Source organism: Pleuronectes platessa, chromosome 14 (genome assembly GCF_947347685.1).
Source record: "Pleuronectes platessa chromosome 14, fPlePla1.1, whole genome shotgun sequence".
NCBI lineage: Eukaryota > Metazoa > Chordata > Actinopteri > Pleuronectiformes > Pleuronectidae > Pleuronectes > Pleuronectes platessa.
Window position 1 is genome coordinate 14,220,839 of NC_070639.1, and position 12,105 is coordinate 14,232,943.

Below are 12,105 nucleotides of genomic sequence, written 5' to 3' on the forward strand. Positions count from 1 at the left end.
ATCACATGCATTCACATTGTTTTGCCAGGTGCTTAGATCACCCTCTGGCTGGCTGAAGTATACTCTATAAAACTCACATCCTCCTTGTTGGTGGATGGGACATGGAACAAAGTACGCGTCAAATAATCTTTCTAATCTTTGGTAGTTTTTATCTGTTTAATTAGTATTTTGTTTGTATAACAAGGGGATTTGAAATAACCGACAGTCGAAACTAACTCCTGTATCGGCAGGACCTTGTTACCACGGCTCCTTCCCCCTGAATACGACCGCCCAGACTCTGGCTCCATATAAACAAGATGGCCGTGTTCCTATCCAGGATAATTGAGCTTCATATCTGGAAAGCAGGGAGACACGTCGCTCATCTTTATATATAGTCATTGGTCCTGCTTGATAAACTGAGATTCTAATAGTAAGTCTGGGCTGAGCAGTCTTGTGTTTTTTCGAATAATAACCAGCAGACCTGTGTGTTTTTTCCTCAGAGGGTCTTTTATTTCTCTCTCCCATGATGGCTATGGCAGTAATGTTCTATTACAGTATGTGATCACAGCTAATAAAGCTCACAATACTGAAAACATGGAAACAATTGCATTAAATGTACATATTAAAATAGAGGTGATGGCACTAAACCCCAAAACCATTTCTGTTTTTATAGATTTTTTTTATACTCTGAAATATAAACTGCAATTGTAGCATGCACTTAAACTCAACATTATCGAGAATCAGAAAATGACTTAGTAGCTGTGCAAAAATAACTATATAAAATATATTGCTTTTACAATTAACCAAGCCATCGGCGCTGTAAATAAATTAAACTAGACAGCAACAACAAGCAGGTACATAATAGGATTTCAATTGAATGTTAATGGAGATTTATATAATGTACAAACATATTTAACAAATGCTTTTTTTTAGAACGTTTAAACACCTTTTGAACAACAATGTGCATAAAACTCAAAATACGCAAGTCTGAACTTGTCAATACACGGAACACAGACCTTCGCTGAAAAGAAGGAAAAGTACTTATTTATAATAATATACACAAGGATCTATAACATCCTTCGTAAAACACAGGAATGCCCGTCCTTGAGACGTTCTTTGACCTTCAGTGAGGACTTCCTCTTCTTTACTTCTCTCAGCACCATGGACGTAATGAACACAGTTCAAAGCTCAATTTCCATTCACTCAGAACTGTTCCGTAATAACATTAAGCTGGAACTGAAAGTGTTGTTTAAGCGGCCTAACTGCATATAAAGTGCTCACTGTCACCGTTTTGTTTTGGTGAGGACTGTACAGTACACGTCCGAATACTTCCTTCAGTGCAACGTCTCCAGCTCGGCTGAACGATGGCGGACGTGTCATGAAACGAGCCGACAGCCACAAGCGACAGGTTGGGAGGAGAGAAATCTGGAGCATTCGGTACACTGCCCGCGGCCTGCGTCCACACAGGGAATCAAACAGCTTGCGTACTGTATTTTCTAACAAGGCTAAAAAGTGAGACTGTATTCTGTCAAGGGCTGGGTTAAAAAAAATTAAATCCACCTTTCCACTTTAGATTTTTGCTAGTACGCGTGTGCGTTATGGACTGTACGAGAGAAAAAACAAACATCTCTACACATTCGACTCTATAAAAGATCGCTTTGGTTTCATCGAAGCTACGTGGATGGCAGGATTATCTCGGACTAAGCCCGGCTGCTTGGGCTTACTGTCCATGAACGGGTGCGGCATAGCCAGCGCTGGCTTGGACTCTTTGTAACAGTTGGCGGCTTGGCAGAATTTCTCCGTGAATTCCTTGGCGTGCATGCCGTTTTGTAAGATACTCATCGTCATAGGACCCGGAGGTGCTGGGGGTTTGTGCTGCTCCTGGTAAGTGCTCACTGTTTTGGCGTAAGGCAGCTCGCAGTCGACAGGCTGCAGGCCCATCGCTGACATGTTGTGACAGACCAGCCCGTCGGAGGAGTGGTTGAGCCAGCTGCGGCCGGCAGACTGCAGGCTCTGGTGGCTCTGCACGCCGAGGTGCGGCTGAATCTGCTGCTGCTGCTGAAGGAGCTGCTGCTGAAAGCGAGCCGTCTTGTCAGTGACGCCCATGAAGGGTCTGGGTTGAGCTGGCCTGCTGACCTGTTGGCTGTGCTTCGTCTTGGTGCGGACGTCGGGTCCCAGCTTGCCGCTGTCTGATAGACTGCTGCTGGACGCCAGGCTGCTGGTGGAGCTGGAGACATGCATGCTGCTGCTGCTGCCTCCTCCCTGGGATCCTCCTGCACCACACATGCCCTCCTTTCCTATGTCGAGGTGGTTCCCCTGGAGTCCAGGACCCGAGCAGGCCAACGCATCTAGAGAGGATACGGAGTGACAAGACAGCCTGTCCTGCCCCACACCTTTGGAGCTGCTGCTGCAGGATGAAAACGAGACTTGTGGTGAATGAAGGCTCTCGTTTTCAAAACTGTGACCGATGGAGGTGGAAGCTGCTGCCAGCGACATGCGGTTACCATACACAGGCTCGTCAGCCGGAGAAGGCAGAGGGCTGATGTCGATGCCTGGTCCCGGCTTCAGCATGCTAGACATGTGTCGGCTGGGTAAGGGACTGGACGGAGCGTACTGAGATTTGGACCCTCCTGAGCGCCCCCCCACGGCCCCAGCCTGCATGGAGCTCATATGCTGGTTGGTCTTGACGATCTGGGCCTGCTTGGTCGGCTGCAGAACTAGGCCCTGCTGGGCCAGTGCCTCCCTGTGCTCTCGAGGGTACCGGTGAGGGGGCAGCCTGCCGGGGCGTGGGGGTGAGCTGGGGGTCTGACTCTGATGTCCCACACTGTTGCTGACAGGCTCCGAGGGTAAGACTCTGTTGTAGGAGTGACTGTTGTGTGACCTGCATGCTTCAGCTGTCCTGGAGTGATGAGCGGGTGCTGCCGTCTCCTCCTCCTCCTCTTCTTCCTCTTCCAGGATGTCTCTTTGGCCTTCCACGCTCCTGGCGAGGCTGTGCTCTGAGGGTTCGTCCTGTCCTTCATCTTGCTCCTGGTCAGACTCATGGCCTCCGGACGCCTGGTTGGAACCCACTGCAGCCCCAGCGAGGCCGCCTTTGGTCTGCAAGCGCTGCATCTGTTTGCACTCGTCCTCCACTCGAGCCAGCAAACGGCGGATCTCTCGGTTATTGGGACAGAGTTTGGCCGCTTCGTGCAGGTCAGCCATGGCTGCTGCAAACTGCCTGTGATCAGAGAGGAGAAAGACATGGTCACCACATCCAGAACCAATTTATCACCAGAAGCTACAACTACCGCCGCCGGTCTGGGGCTGTGCTGAATAGTTTACCTGCTGCTTCTTTTAGCTCTTGCACGAGCGTAGTAGGCCTCATAGGATTTGGGTTTCAGCTCCAGTGCTTTAGTTGCAAACTCCTCAGCCATCCCGAAATCCTGCAGGATGAGGGAAATGAATGAATATGAATACATTTATTTGAATTATTTATTCTGTTTAAAATTACAGGGACAACGCTCATCAATAAACAATTCTGTACATTTTGGCTAAATTTCAACTCTAGTCGGTGTGAAAACAGCTATAAAGGACAAACACACAATTAGACACGTACACTTCATAATAACACATATAATGTTAAAAACAGTAAAACAATACATCACACAAAGAACACATAACCTAAAAGCACATTCAGGATGCTTGAATCTACAGAGTATGGTCACACACTTGATTATCTTCCAACCCTGATTTAAAATTAATTTTAAATGAATGAAATCTACCACTGTCTCTGATGGATGCTGGCTGATCTAAGTATGAGCTGCTCTAACTGAAAAGCTGCTCTGACCAAAGTTGGTCCTGAAACTCTTCAAACCTCTCTTACCACTGACCCAGTGTGTCCATCATCAGTGGTTTTCTGCTTGACAGAATAACTAAATTAACTTAATACAATATAAATCACGTCCACATTTGTTCTTGATGATAATTATTTCTTATTAGTTCTGTTTATCGATTGGAGGGCAGACTCTATCTCTAAAGGTCAAACCATAAAAACTGTTTCATGTCTGCTTTGTAACACAGATCATTTCAACCCAAATCTAATCAGTTCATCCTTGAGACCGAGTGATTGTTTTTGCCAAAGTTGAGGCGTTCTTGAGATGTCGTGTTGAATACCTGAAAACAGTACGGCTTTGACCACTGACAAAAAACAACATCACACCTTACTGTGACTGAGGGGACAGGCTGACACAAGCTGGAGCTGAAAATTGTTTCACACTGCTCGGTGCATGTGCAGCTCCCTCCCCTCCTCCCTGCTACTATCTGAACACCGGTAAGCTTCCCTGCCCACACATACTGAGGTCGTCCTGGTTACATATTTATTATTTTGTCAACTGGGGACTTAAAAAAAGATGTTATTCCACCAAATATCCATTTTACACTCTGTTCTCTGATAGTCATTACATTGATTAATCCAAAATAAGACAATGCGATCAGGCAAAACATTTATAATACTGATTGAGGAACAAAGAAAAACGTGTGCGAGTCTCTTGAGAGGCTTACATTGGTTTTCCGGCGACATCGGGAGAGATTTAGGTAAAGGGAGACCCTCAGGTCTTTGAACGCCTTCAGGTCATCGCCAAAGCCTTCTCTAGGAAACTTCCTCAGGGCGTACTGGTACCTCTGGGCCGCCTCTTTCATCTTCCCTTTCTGAAGGACACATGGAGGGCAACACATGCAGCGAGGAAGAGGAGGAAACCAGAAGGAAGAAGTGAGGGGAGAGTGAGGCAGGGGATTCAGCAGATGCAATAGATGCTCTCTGGCTTGAGCTCTACATTCTCATCAATCACACATAACACACACTACACTTGACAGGTTTGTAATGTCTGCCATAAAACTCTATCTGTTTGATGGCAGACATTGATAATGGCTCCTTTGGTAAACAGAGCGGAACATACACATCCATTCATTTTTCTACATTTCACTGGGCTTGAAGATCAGTCATTATGTTATGATGAGCTAAGGTGGAAAATGCTCTATATCTTAATAAAAGGATATCTGATAGGTCAGAACCATTAAACAATAACAATAATTATCGCAAAAAATCAAACAATAGCAATATAAGAAAAAGTTCAAAAGACATTGATAGATTGCTTATGAATAGTGTCACAGTGATGAGGATGTTTCCTATCTTTATTTCAAGAGCAAGGTCTTTCAGTTTGAGGGGCCGGCTGAACTAATGTCAGGAAGACAGGAAAATAAACATATTTGGCAAAGTCGCCAAGCCCAATATCTGATATTTCTCTTCTAAGAGACACATTTGTCTTTCTTTTAGTGAAGATTAGCTAAGAAACCTTTAATAAGTACAGTGCAGTTCGCTCTGTGGTAAGTCACATTACCTTGTAAAGCAGGTTTCCCTCCTCCATCAGCTTCTGAAGAAGGATGATCAGTATATCAGGCTTGGAGGTCGCCATGGCCCAAGCAGCGTTCCCTGTTGGCGAAGAGAGGGAAAGCAGAGCGGGGAAGAAGGACGAGTTAGGACGTTGTAATTGTCACCAACAGACGGTCGCTGTATTCTCTTGGAATTGGTACAAGGTAAAGTTACCTAAAGATTGTACCTGATCGATCGTAAGGAGACGTTCTGTAGCCTTAGTTTTATTGAAAGCAGTTAAAAAGAAAGAGAGTCGGGAGGGAAAGAGTGAGTGAGGAGAAAAGGTTTGACAACAAGGGTGGTCATTTGACGTGAAATGAAAATGTGTTGAAAAAAAAGTGAGGCGTGACAATGTGCAATTATGTGTCACTCAGCTTAAAATGGCTGTGTAATTTGGGCCCTAAACGCATGCAGGCTGTGTTAACTGTGCTGAAGGGAAATTTAAAAGGTCTAACTTTTATTTTTCCAAGACAGCAGGGTGCAGCGCAGATAAGCCACAGACCCAGATACCTCTAAGAATGTCATTTAGATGATAAGTCACATTCTTAAATTAGCTCTGCAGCACGAGGGAGAGGATGTACACACACACACACACACACACACACACACACACACAAACGATTGAAAAGAAGGAATGGAAGAAGATTTTTTTTTTTTTCCTCCACAACATTCCATAAAATTAGTCTGAGCTTATTCTTAGCACCATGAAAGCGTCTGAGACAGAACAACAACACAAAATACTGAGGGTAATAAATGCTACACTAGAGACTTTTATGGAGGAGCTGTATGTGAGAACGCAAATGTCTGAGTTAGTTGCTCTGGACAATTTCAGGCATTTTCGCTGCCAGCTCCTTGGTCCAGAAAATCACAGCAAGTGAGTGGGCGTGTTGATGTTGGTTTTAACATGCGACAGACGCAGGGGAATGTAAACGTCAGGATGAAAAAGAGGAGTCATGACATGCAGGAAACGCAGACAGAGATGTCCCCTTTTAGTATTTTTGTCAATGCAAAAATAGACATTAAGTCTGAGTCAGTAGCTTCTTCTCCCAACTTCTACTAAACCAAAAACATCAACATCAACTGCAAACAGTTTGAAGTCGTCTTCTCACCCAGCTTTGCCCCTTTCTTCAGCAGAGTCACCACCACCGACGTGTTCCGACAACCTATGGCCCGGTCCAGAGGCCTCATCCCGCTGTAGTCAACATGCTCTATCACTGCTCCTCTTTCCACCAAGTACTGGACCTAAGTGAGGGCGCAGAGGGTTAAAGAGGCACGGTGTCTGTTGACAGTGGAGAGTGTGGTTAATGCGGAACGATGTGTGTTCAGTACAGAATAGGGAATGCTCTCAGTTAAGCCTAAATGAAGTTTGTCTGTTTACATGTGTGAGCGCTCCCATGGTGAGTGTTGGGCAAGCCTCAACTCATGTCACTCACGATCTCTGAATCTCCGTAGAAGGCAGCGAGGTCCAGCGGAGTTCGTCCGTTCTTGTCCGTGTGGTCGATGACTGCACTTCTCTCCACCAAAAACTGCACAACGTTCATTTGTCCTTTCAAACATGCCCAGCTCAGGGGTGTCAGCCCCTCCTTGTCCATCGAAGTCAAGGATGCACCTGCAAGACAAATAAAACAGAAGAGCTTTGTCAACCACGGCAGATATGACTGGTAAAAATGAGACTAATAGTGGTGGGAGTCCTGTGGTGCTGGGGATGATGTTTTTGTCACTCACCTTTAGAAAGCAGAAACTCGACGGTGCTCAGGTGACCCTCACAGGCGGCCACCATGAGCAGGGTCCTGCCCTGCTTGTCGCTGATGTTAATGTCAGCACCATGCTGCAGCAGCAGCTCCGCGATCTGTCAGAGAAAACATACGATGAACAGATATTATTTACAAATTAAAGTTCACACGGGTTGTTTGAAGTAGATTCAGCAGCAGAAAAATGTCGAGTGAATAGTTTCTCGCCGCTCTCTCACCTGCCAGTGTCCCTGTCTGACAGCGCAGAACAGGGGAGACACCCCCCGCCGGTTGACCTGCTGCACCACCGCCCCCTGCTCCAACAGGAAGCTGCACACCTCCATCTTCCCCCGACCGGCAGCCGCTGTCAAGCCTTAAGAGAGAAGAGAGCGGGACACAGACACAGGAACATGTTACAGTGAAATAAAAGTGGAATTTAAACCATTTCACTTAGCGACACTCAGCTGAAGAGCTCACTGAGAAGCAGGAACAGAAGTGAACATGATAACATGTGTGCTGCTCCATTCGCTCCCAGATGAGCAGAGACATGTTTTGCTCTTATTGACTTTAAAAACAGACAGTTATGTTATTCTGCTTATTAATGTCATTGAATTCCTGCCTCAAGCTCCACACGTCTTATACAGAGAGATGAGCAATCAGTCCTTTTATGCATCAGCAGGCGAACATTGCACAACAAAGTCAAACAATTTGGGTTTATATTGTGTATCTTTTTCACACACCGAGATTAACTAAAATGAACTCTTTGTCAAATGCATTTTAAACAAAACAGGGAAACAATGTAAAGTGTAAACTTGTAGTCTGAGGAGAAAGCACAGACAGATCCTTGAACAGTTAATCTGCGGCTGCTGACGTGTGGCGGCAGATGGGTTCGGTTTTAAACGAGAGCTGGTTGCACAAACAGAGCGGGAATCAGAGCAGCGCTGCTCGCACATTCACCTCAGAGAGATCGGCGGTGCCGTATCTGACTGACATCATCCGTCTGGATGAACAGTCACCGAGAGCCAAACAACCCCACCCTCCATCTGCTCCAAATATGGATCTCCTAAACAAGCAGCACAGCGTAGCACGAAGACTTGGAGCAGCTCAAGTTAGGCTCCTGTTTGTGCTCCTGGGAGAAGCATTAGCAGCACCTGGGATGGTTCTGGGGAACAATAGACGTACTATCAACAGCTGGGATGATGTTCATTGAATTCTTAGAAGTTCTTCATGCTCCGAGTTCAGACTACACGACTTTCAAAGTTGACGAGTCACCTCTGCAGTTCACACAACTTAACTTGCTGCCTTGTGATCGGGAGTCTTGCAGTCTACAGGCGACTCAGGCTGGAATTGTCTGCCTGAACCCGTCCGAGCCAGAGAGAAAACTACCTGATTTGAGTCGTATGCAGTTAATGCACTGAGCTTGTGTTTGTTGTTTGTTTGTGTTTGTTTGCGTTAATGTAAAACAACAGCCCAGCTGACAAGACTTACACGACCCGAAACAGAATATCACTTCAAAACGTTTGTCCAAACCCGGCTCAGCACGTCAGCTGCCATCGGGGTCCAGAAAATTCCCAATAGGCTTTTGACGTGTTTTCTAAACTCTATTGCAGTCATTGCGATTTTAAAGACATGATCTTTCATCAGGAGAATCCGTGGACTAGTGTCTCTGCTCCACTCTGATTAGTTGGTCTCCAATTTGTCCACATATTTAGCGACTAGAAATCAAGTTGGAGCCTTTTTTATCATGTTTCTGAAGAGATGACACAGCAGTTGGTGATGGCCTGTGAAAAGGAGCTGCGGTTTTCGCCTGAGTTCCACAATTTGGAAAATCAGGCTTAGAGTCTTGGAGTGTGAAATAGGCATTTAAGCCAGTCACACATCCTCCTGCTATAACATTTGTTCCATTCATGAGAGTAATCTCTACAAAATATTTATTTATATCACAGCATCAACACTATGTGACTTCTTCTGCTTCTATTATCAATAAAATCCTGTCTCATTTATCGTTTCTTCTACATTAAACTAGTCATCGGCCTCGACTCAGCTCTCCTCTGCCTGCTTCTCTAGCTCCACCCTCATATCTGCATTGACAGTGTCTTGAGGAGGAGCCTCTGAATAATAACTTTCAGAAAAACTGCTATTTCACCACCATGCTGGAGAAAACGTCATGACACCGACAAGAACAATGAAATTTCAGTTTGAGATATTCATTTAAAAAATGCTTAAGGGTCTAACATTATTCCTAGGGCTAAATTCATGAATGACTCAATTACGTATGGTTCAATAATTGCCAAAAAAGTAAATTACAAAAGGTTGCAGGCAATTTGTAAAAGGCAACACAGAGACATTGTTTGTGATTTGTAAAATGGAAAACCTGTTTAGCCTGGAGATGTAGCAGAGTGTATTTTTTTTACAGAGCACAAGTTGCTCTGCCTTCACCTCTGTTAAACAAACTCTAGATTCAGTGTTCAACAATGAGAGCTAGAAATTAATGAAGCAGAAATTAACTTAGCAATTAACAGCTCATGAGCGGAAAGTTTGTGAGAATTAGAATCATTTCATCACATAATTCCAATTCCTTTTGTACAAGCATGATAAGAGTCTGGAATTTAGAATCTCTTCATAAAAAATCCAGGGGAGAAGCCACTTCTCAATCAAAAACAGATGACCTGTGAAAACACAAATCTAATGACTCCATCTTTGAGTCTAATTCCCTCACTCTGCTCCTGAGAAATAGACTACAGAGGCACAAATGTCTGGACCTACAGAATATGAACCAACAGTAAACATAATTCCTTCAGCCATGACTATTGACAACACAAAAGCATAGAAATAACACTAATGGCAGTCGGCAGCCATTCTAATAAACACACAAACTCTACTACACAGATAAGTAAAGATAGAACTCTACCCTCAAAGTTAAACTGATGATAGATCCTTACTCGAACATAAATATATAAATATATGCTTCCAATTAAATTGATCATTTCCATTCAAATAAGTGCCGCTAATGATATACATTTGCTGTATGATGTCATAAAATTATAATTTGATTTATGGAAAAATTCACGTTCAACAGAAAACTATTTTCTTTGCCTTAGACTAATCCAGCTGCTGCTGCGTGTTCACAACAATGAGAATGGTTGTCTGCAGTTAAATAAGCGTTATTTGCATAACAAGAGGAGCTTTACATCCTTAGATGGATTTTAAAAGATGAAGCCTGCACAGATGTGCAATGCAATGAGCCTGCCTCTATTTAAGCAGAAGAGACCCTGGGTCAATTTGCATAAAGATATAATATTCCACTGAATTTTAAATGGGAGATAGAGACAGATTCTTGGCGGAAGTTTTAATCAGAGAGAACGGTGAAAGGCCAGTTTTTCAGAGGATATTTCAGGAACTTTGTGTTCTGGCAGTCTGTGCATCAGAGCATCGGCTACTAACAGGATGGATTATTAAATTAAACCTACACGCTGAGAGGCAGCAAACTGAGGGGAAACTGAGTTTTCATGAATCGTTAAGTGAAAATCATTTATGCTGTTTGCTGGTAGTGAGCTCCTGCCCTGCTGCATTTCAATCTGTGATGCACAACTAGATATTTAGTTAGTTTCTTTTTAAAACACAACCCTGGGGGCAGAATCTACATTGTGGTGATAATTGTATTTACTAACCTATTTCTACATGAATATGGATGAGCCAGGATCTCACTTTAAATGATTAATAAGTGGGTGTGAAAATATGCAGCCTTGTCAAAGGTTTGGGAGGAAGCCTGGGCGAGTTCCGGGTGAATAGCAAGACAGATATTAAAAGAGAAAAACATTTCTGATACCAACATATCAGAAAATATGACATATATACAGATATTTTAGAGTTTAACCATAAACCTTTTTATAAATAACCATACTTACAAAATAAAACACCCATGTAACCAAATACATAAAATTTGAATTATTAACAAACTATCTTTTAAATGTTAACATAAATGCATTGCTTATTCTGTAGAATGAAAGTTTTCATATCAGCAAAAGCACAGAATACAGTTACCTGTGAAAGGCTCCTGATTTAATAAATAGTTCAGACTATTTGGGAGAAATTCTGTTTGAGGTCGATGCCAAAGCATAAGACTTTGTACTGTTAGCTTTCCATGACGTCAGAAGTTATGAGTAAACAGAGCTGAGATGGAAACTGGACTCAAGCTATAGGAGGCTCCATTGTATGTGAGAGTATCATTTCTAAAATTTATACCAGTGGTCAACGGGTCCTGGTTTTGCAGCTAAGCTACATATCAGGTTTAGTAATGTGAACGGAAGCTTTAAAAAACCGGAATATGTTTTCCAAATGGAGCAGGCAGGTGTTTCTATTGTACCAGAACACAGATTCTAGTCACATCAATGGGAACAGAGCAGCAGTTATATTGAGGAATATTTCAGAGTGACGACTCTTTGTGTCAGGGACAATAATAAGGTCTAAAAGCCCTCCGTCATTTAGCAGAGCACGAGCGCCCGTTAACCACGCTGTGGACAGCCTCTCCACTAATAGGCTGACCTACATTCCTGGAGCAGCACCAAACTTTAACTGATAAACGCTGCTGGCTTTTAACTGAGATAGACACAAGAGACTATTTTTTTTTAATCTATTCTGGTATGACGGTGCACAAACAAGCATCAGAGCATCACAGTTGCTGTCAAATTAGAAGAGGTGCGATTTGAAAATGTATAGCTCAGATCACTGACCTCGCAGCATAAAACTCACACTTAAGATGAGATGAACCATTTCAAACCATTTCTCCATAAAAATCCTGAACAAATCTGTCGCAAGAACATTACATGTGTCTCACACTAACATAATGAATCAGAAATATATTTAGTACTTGACTGCATTCATCAGAACATCACCTCTGCAGTGACTTCAACAAATCGATCAAGATGCTTCACAGTGTTTTATAATTCTGTAGATGTGGACGTGCAGTGGATGATTTCTGTCGAATAA

General features: G+C 43.5%; 1 protein-coding gene across 1 annotated transcript in view; it reads right to left on the bottom strand.

Moving 5' to 3' along the window:
- Positions 1–465: 465 nt before the first annotated feature.
- The window catches only part of tanc1b (tetratricopeptide repeat, ankyrin repeat and coiled-coil containing 1b), a 102,029-nt gene continuing 90,389 nt past the window's right edge, over positions 466–12,105 (bottom strand). The window contains exons 19-26 of the mRNA XM_053440146.1: positions 7,356–7,489; positions 7,112–7,235; positions 6,820–6,995; positions 6,496–6,628; positions 5,355–5,446; positions 4,519–4,665; positions 3,301–3,401; positions 466–3,196 (exon numbers count right to left, since the gene is read on the bottom strand). Of these exons, the coding sequence (XP_053296121.1) occupies positions 1,609–3,196; positions 3,301–3,401; positions 4,519–4,665; positions 5,355–5,446; positions 6,496–6,628; positions 6,820–6,995; positions 7,112–7,235; positions 7,356–7,489 (2,495 nt within the window). The 3' untranslated portion in view covers positions 466–1,608. The remainder of the gene's footprint in view (positions 3,197–3,300; positions 3,402–4,518; positions 4,666–5,354; positions 5,447–6,495; positions 6,629–6,819; positions 6,996–7,111; positions 7,236–7,355; positions 7,490–12,105) is intronic.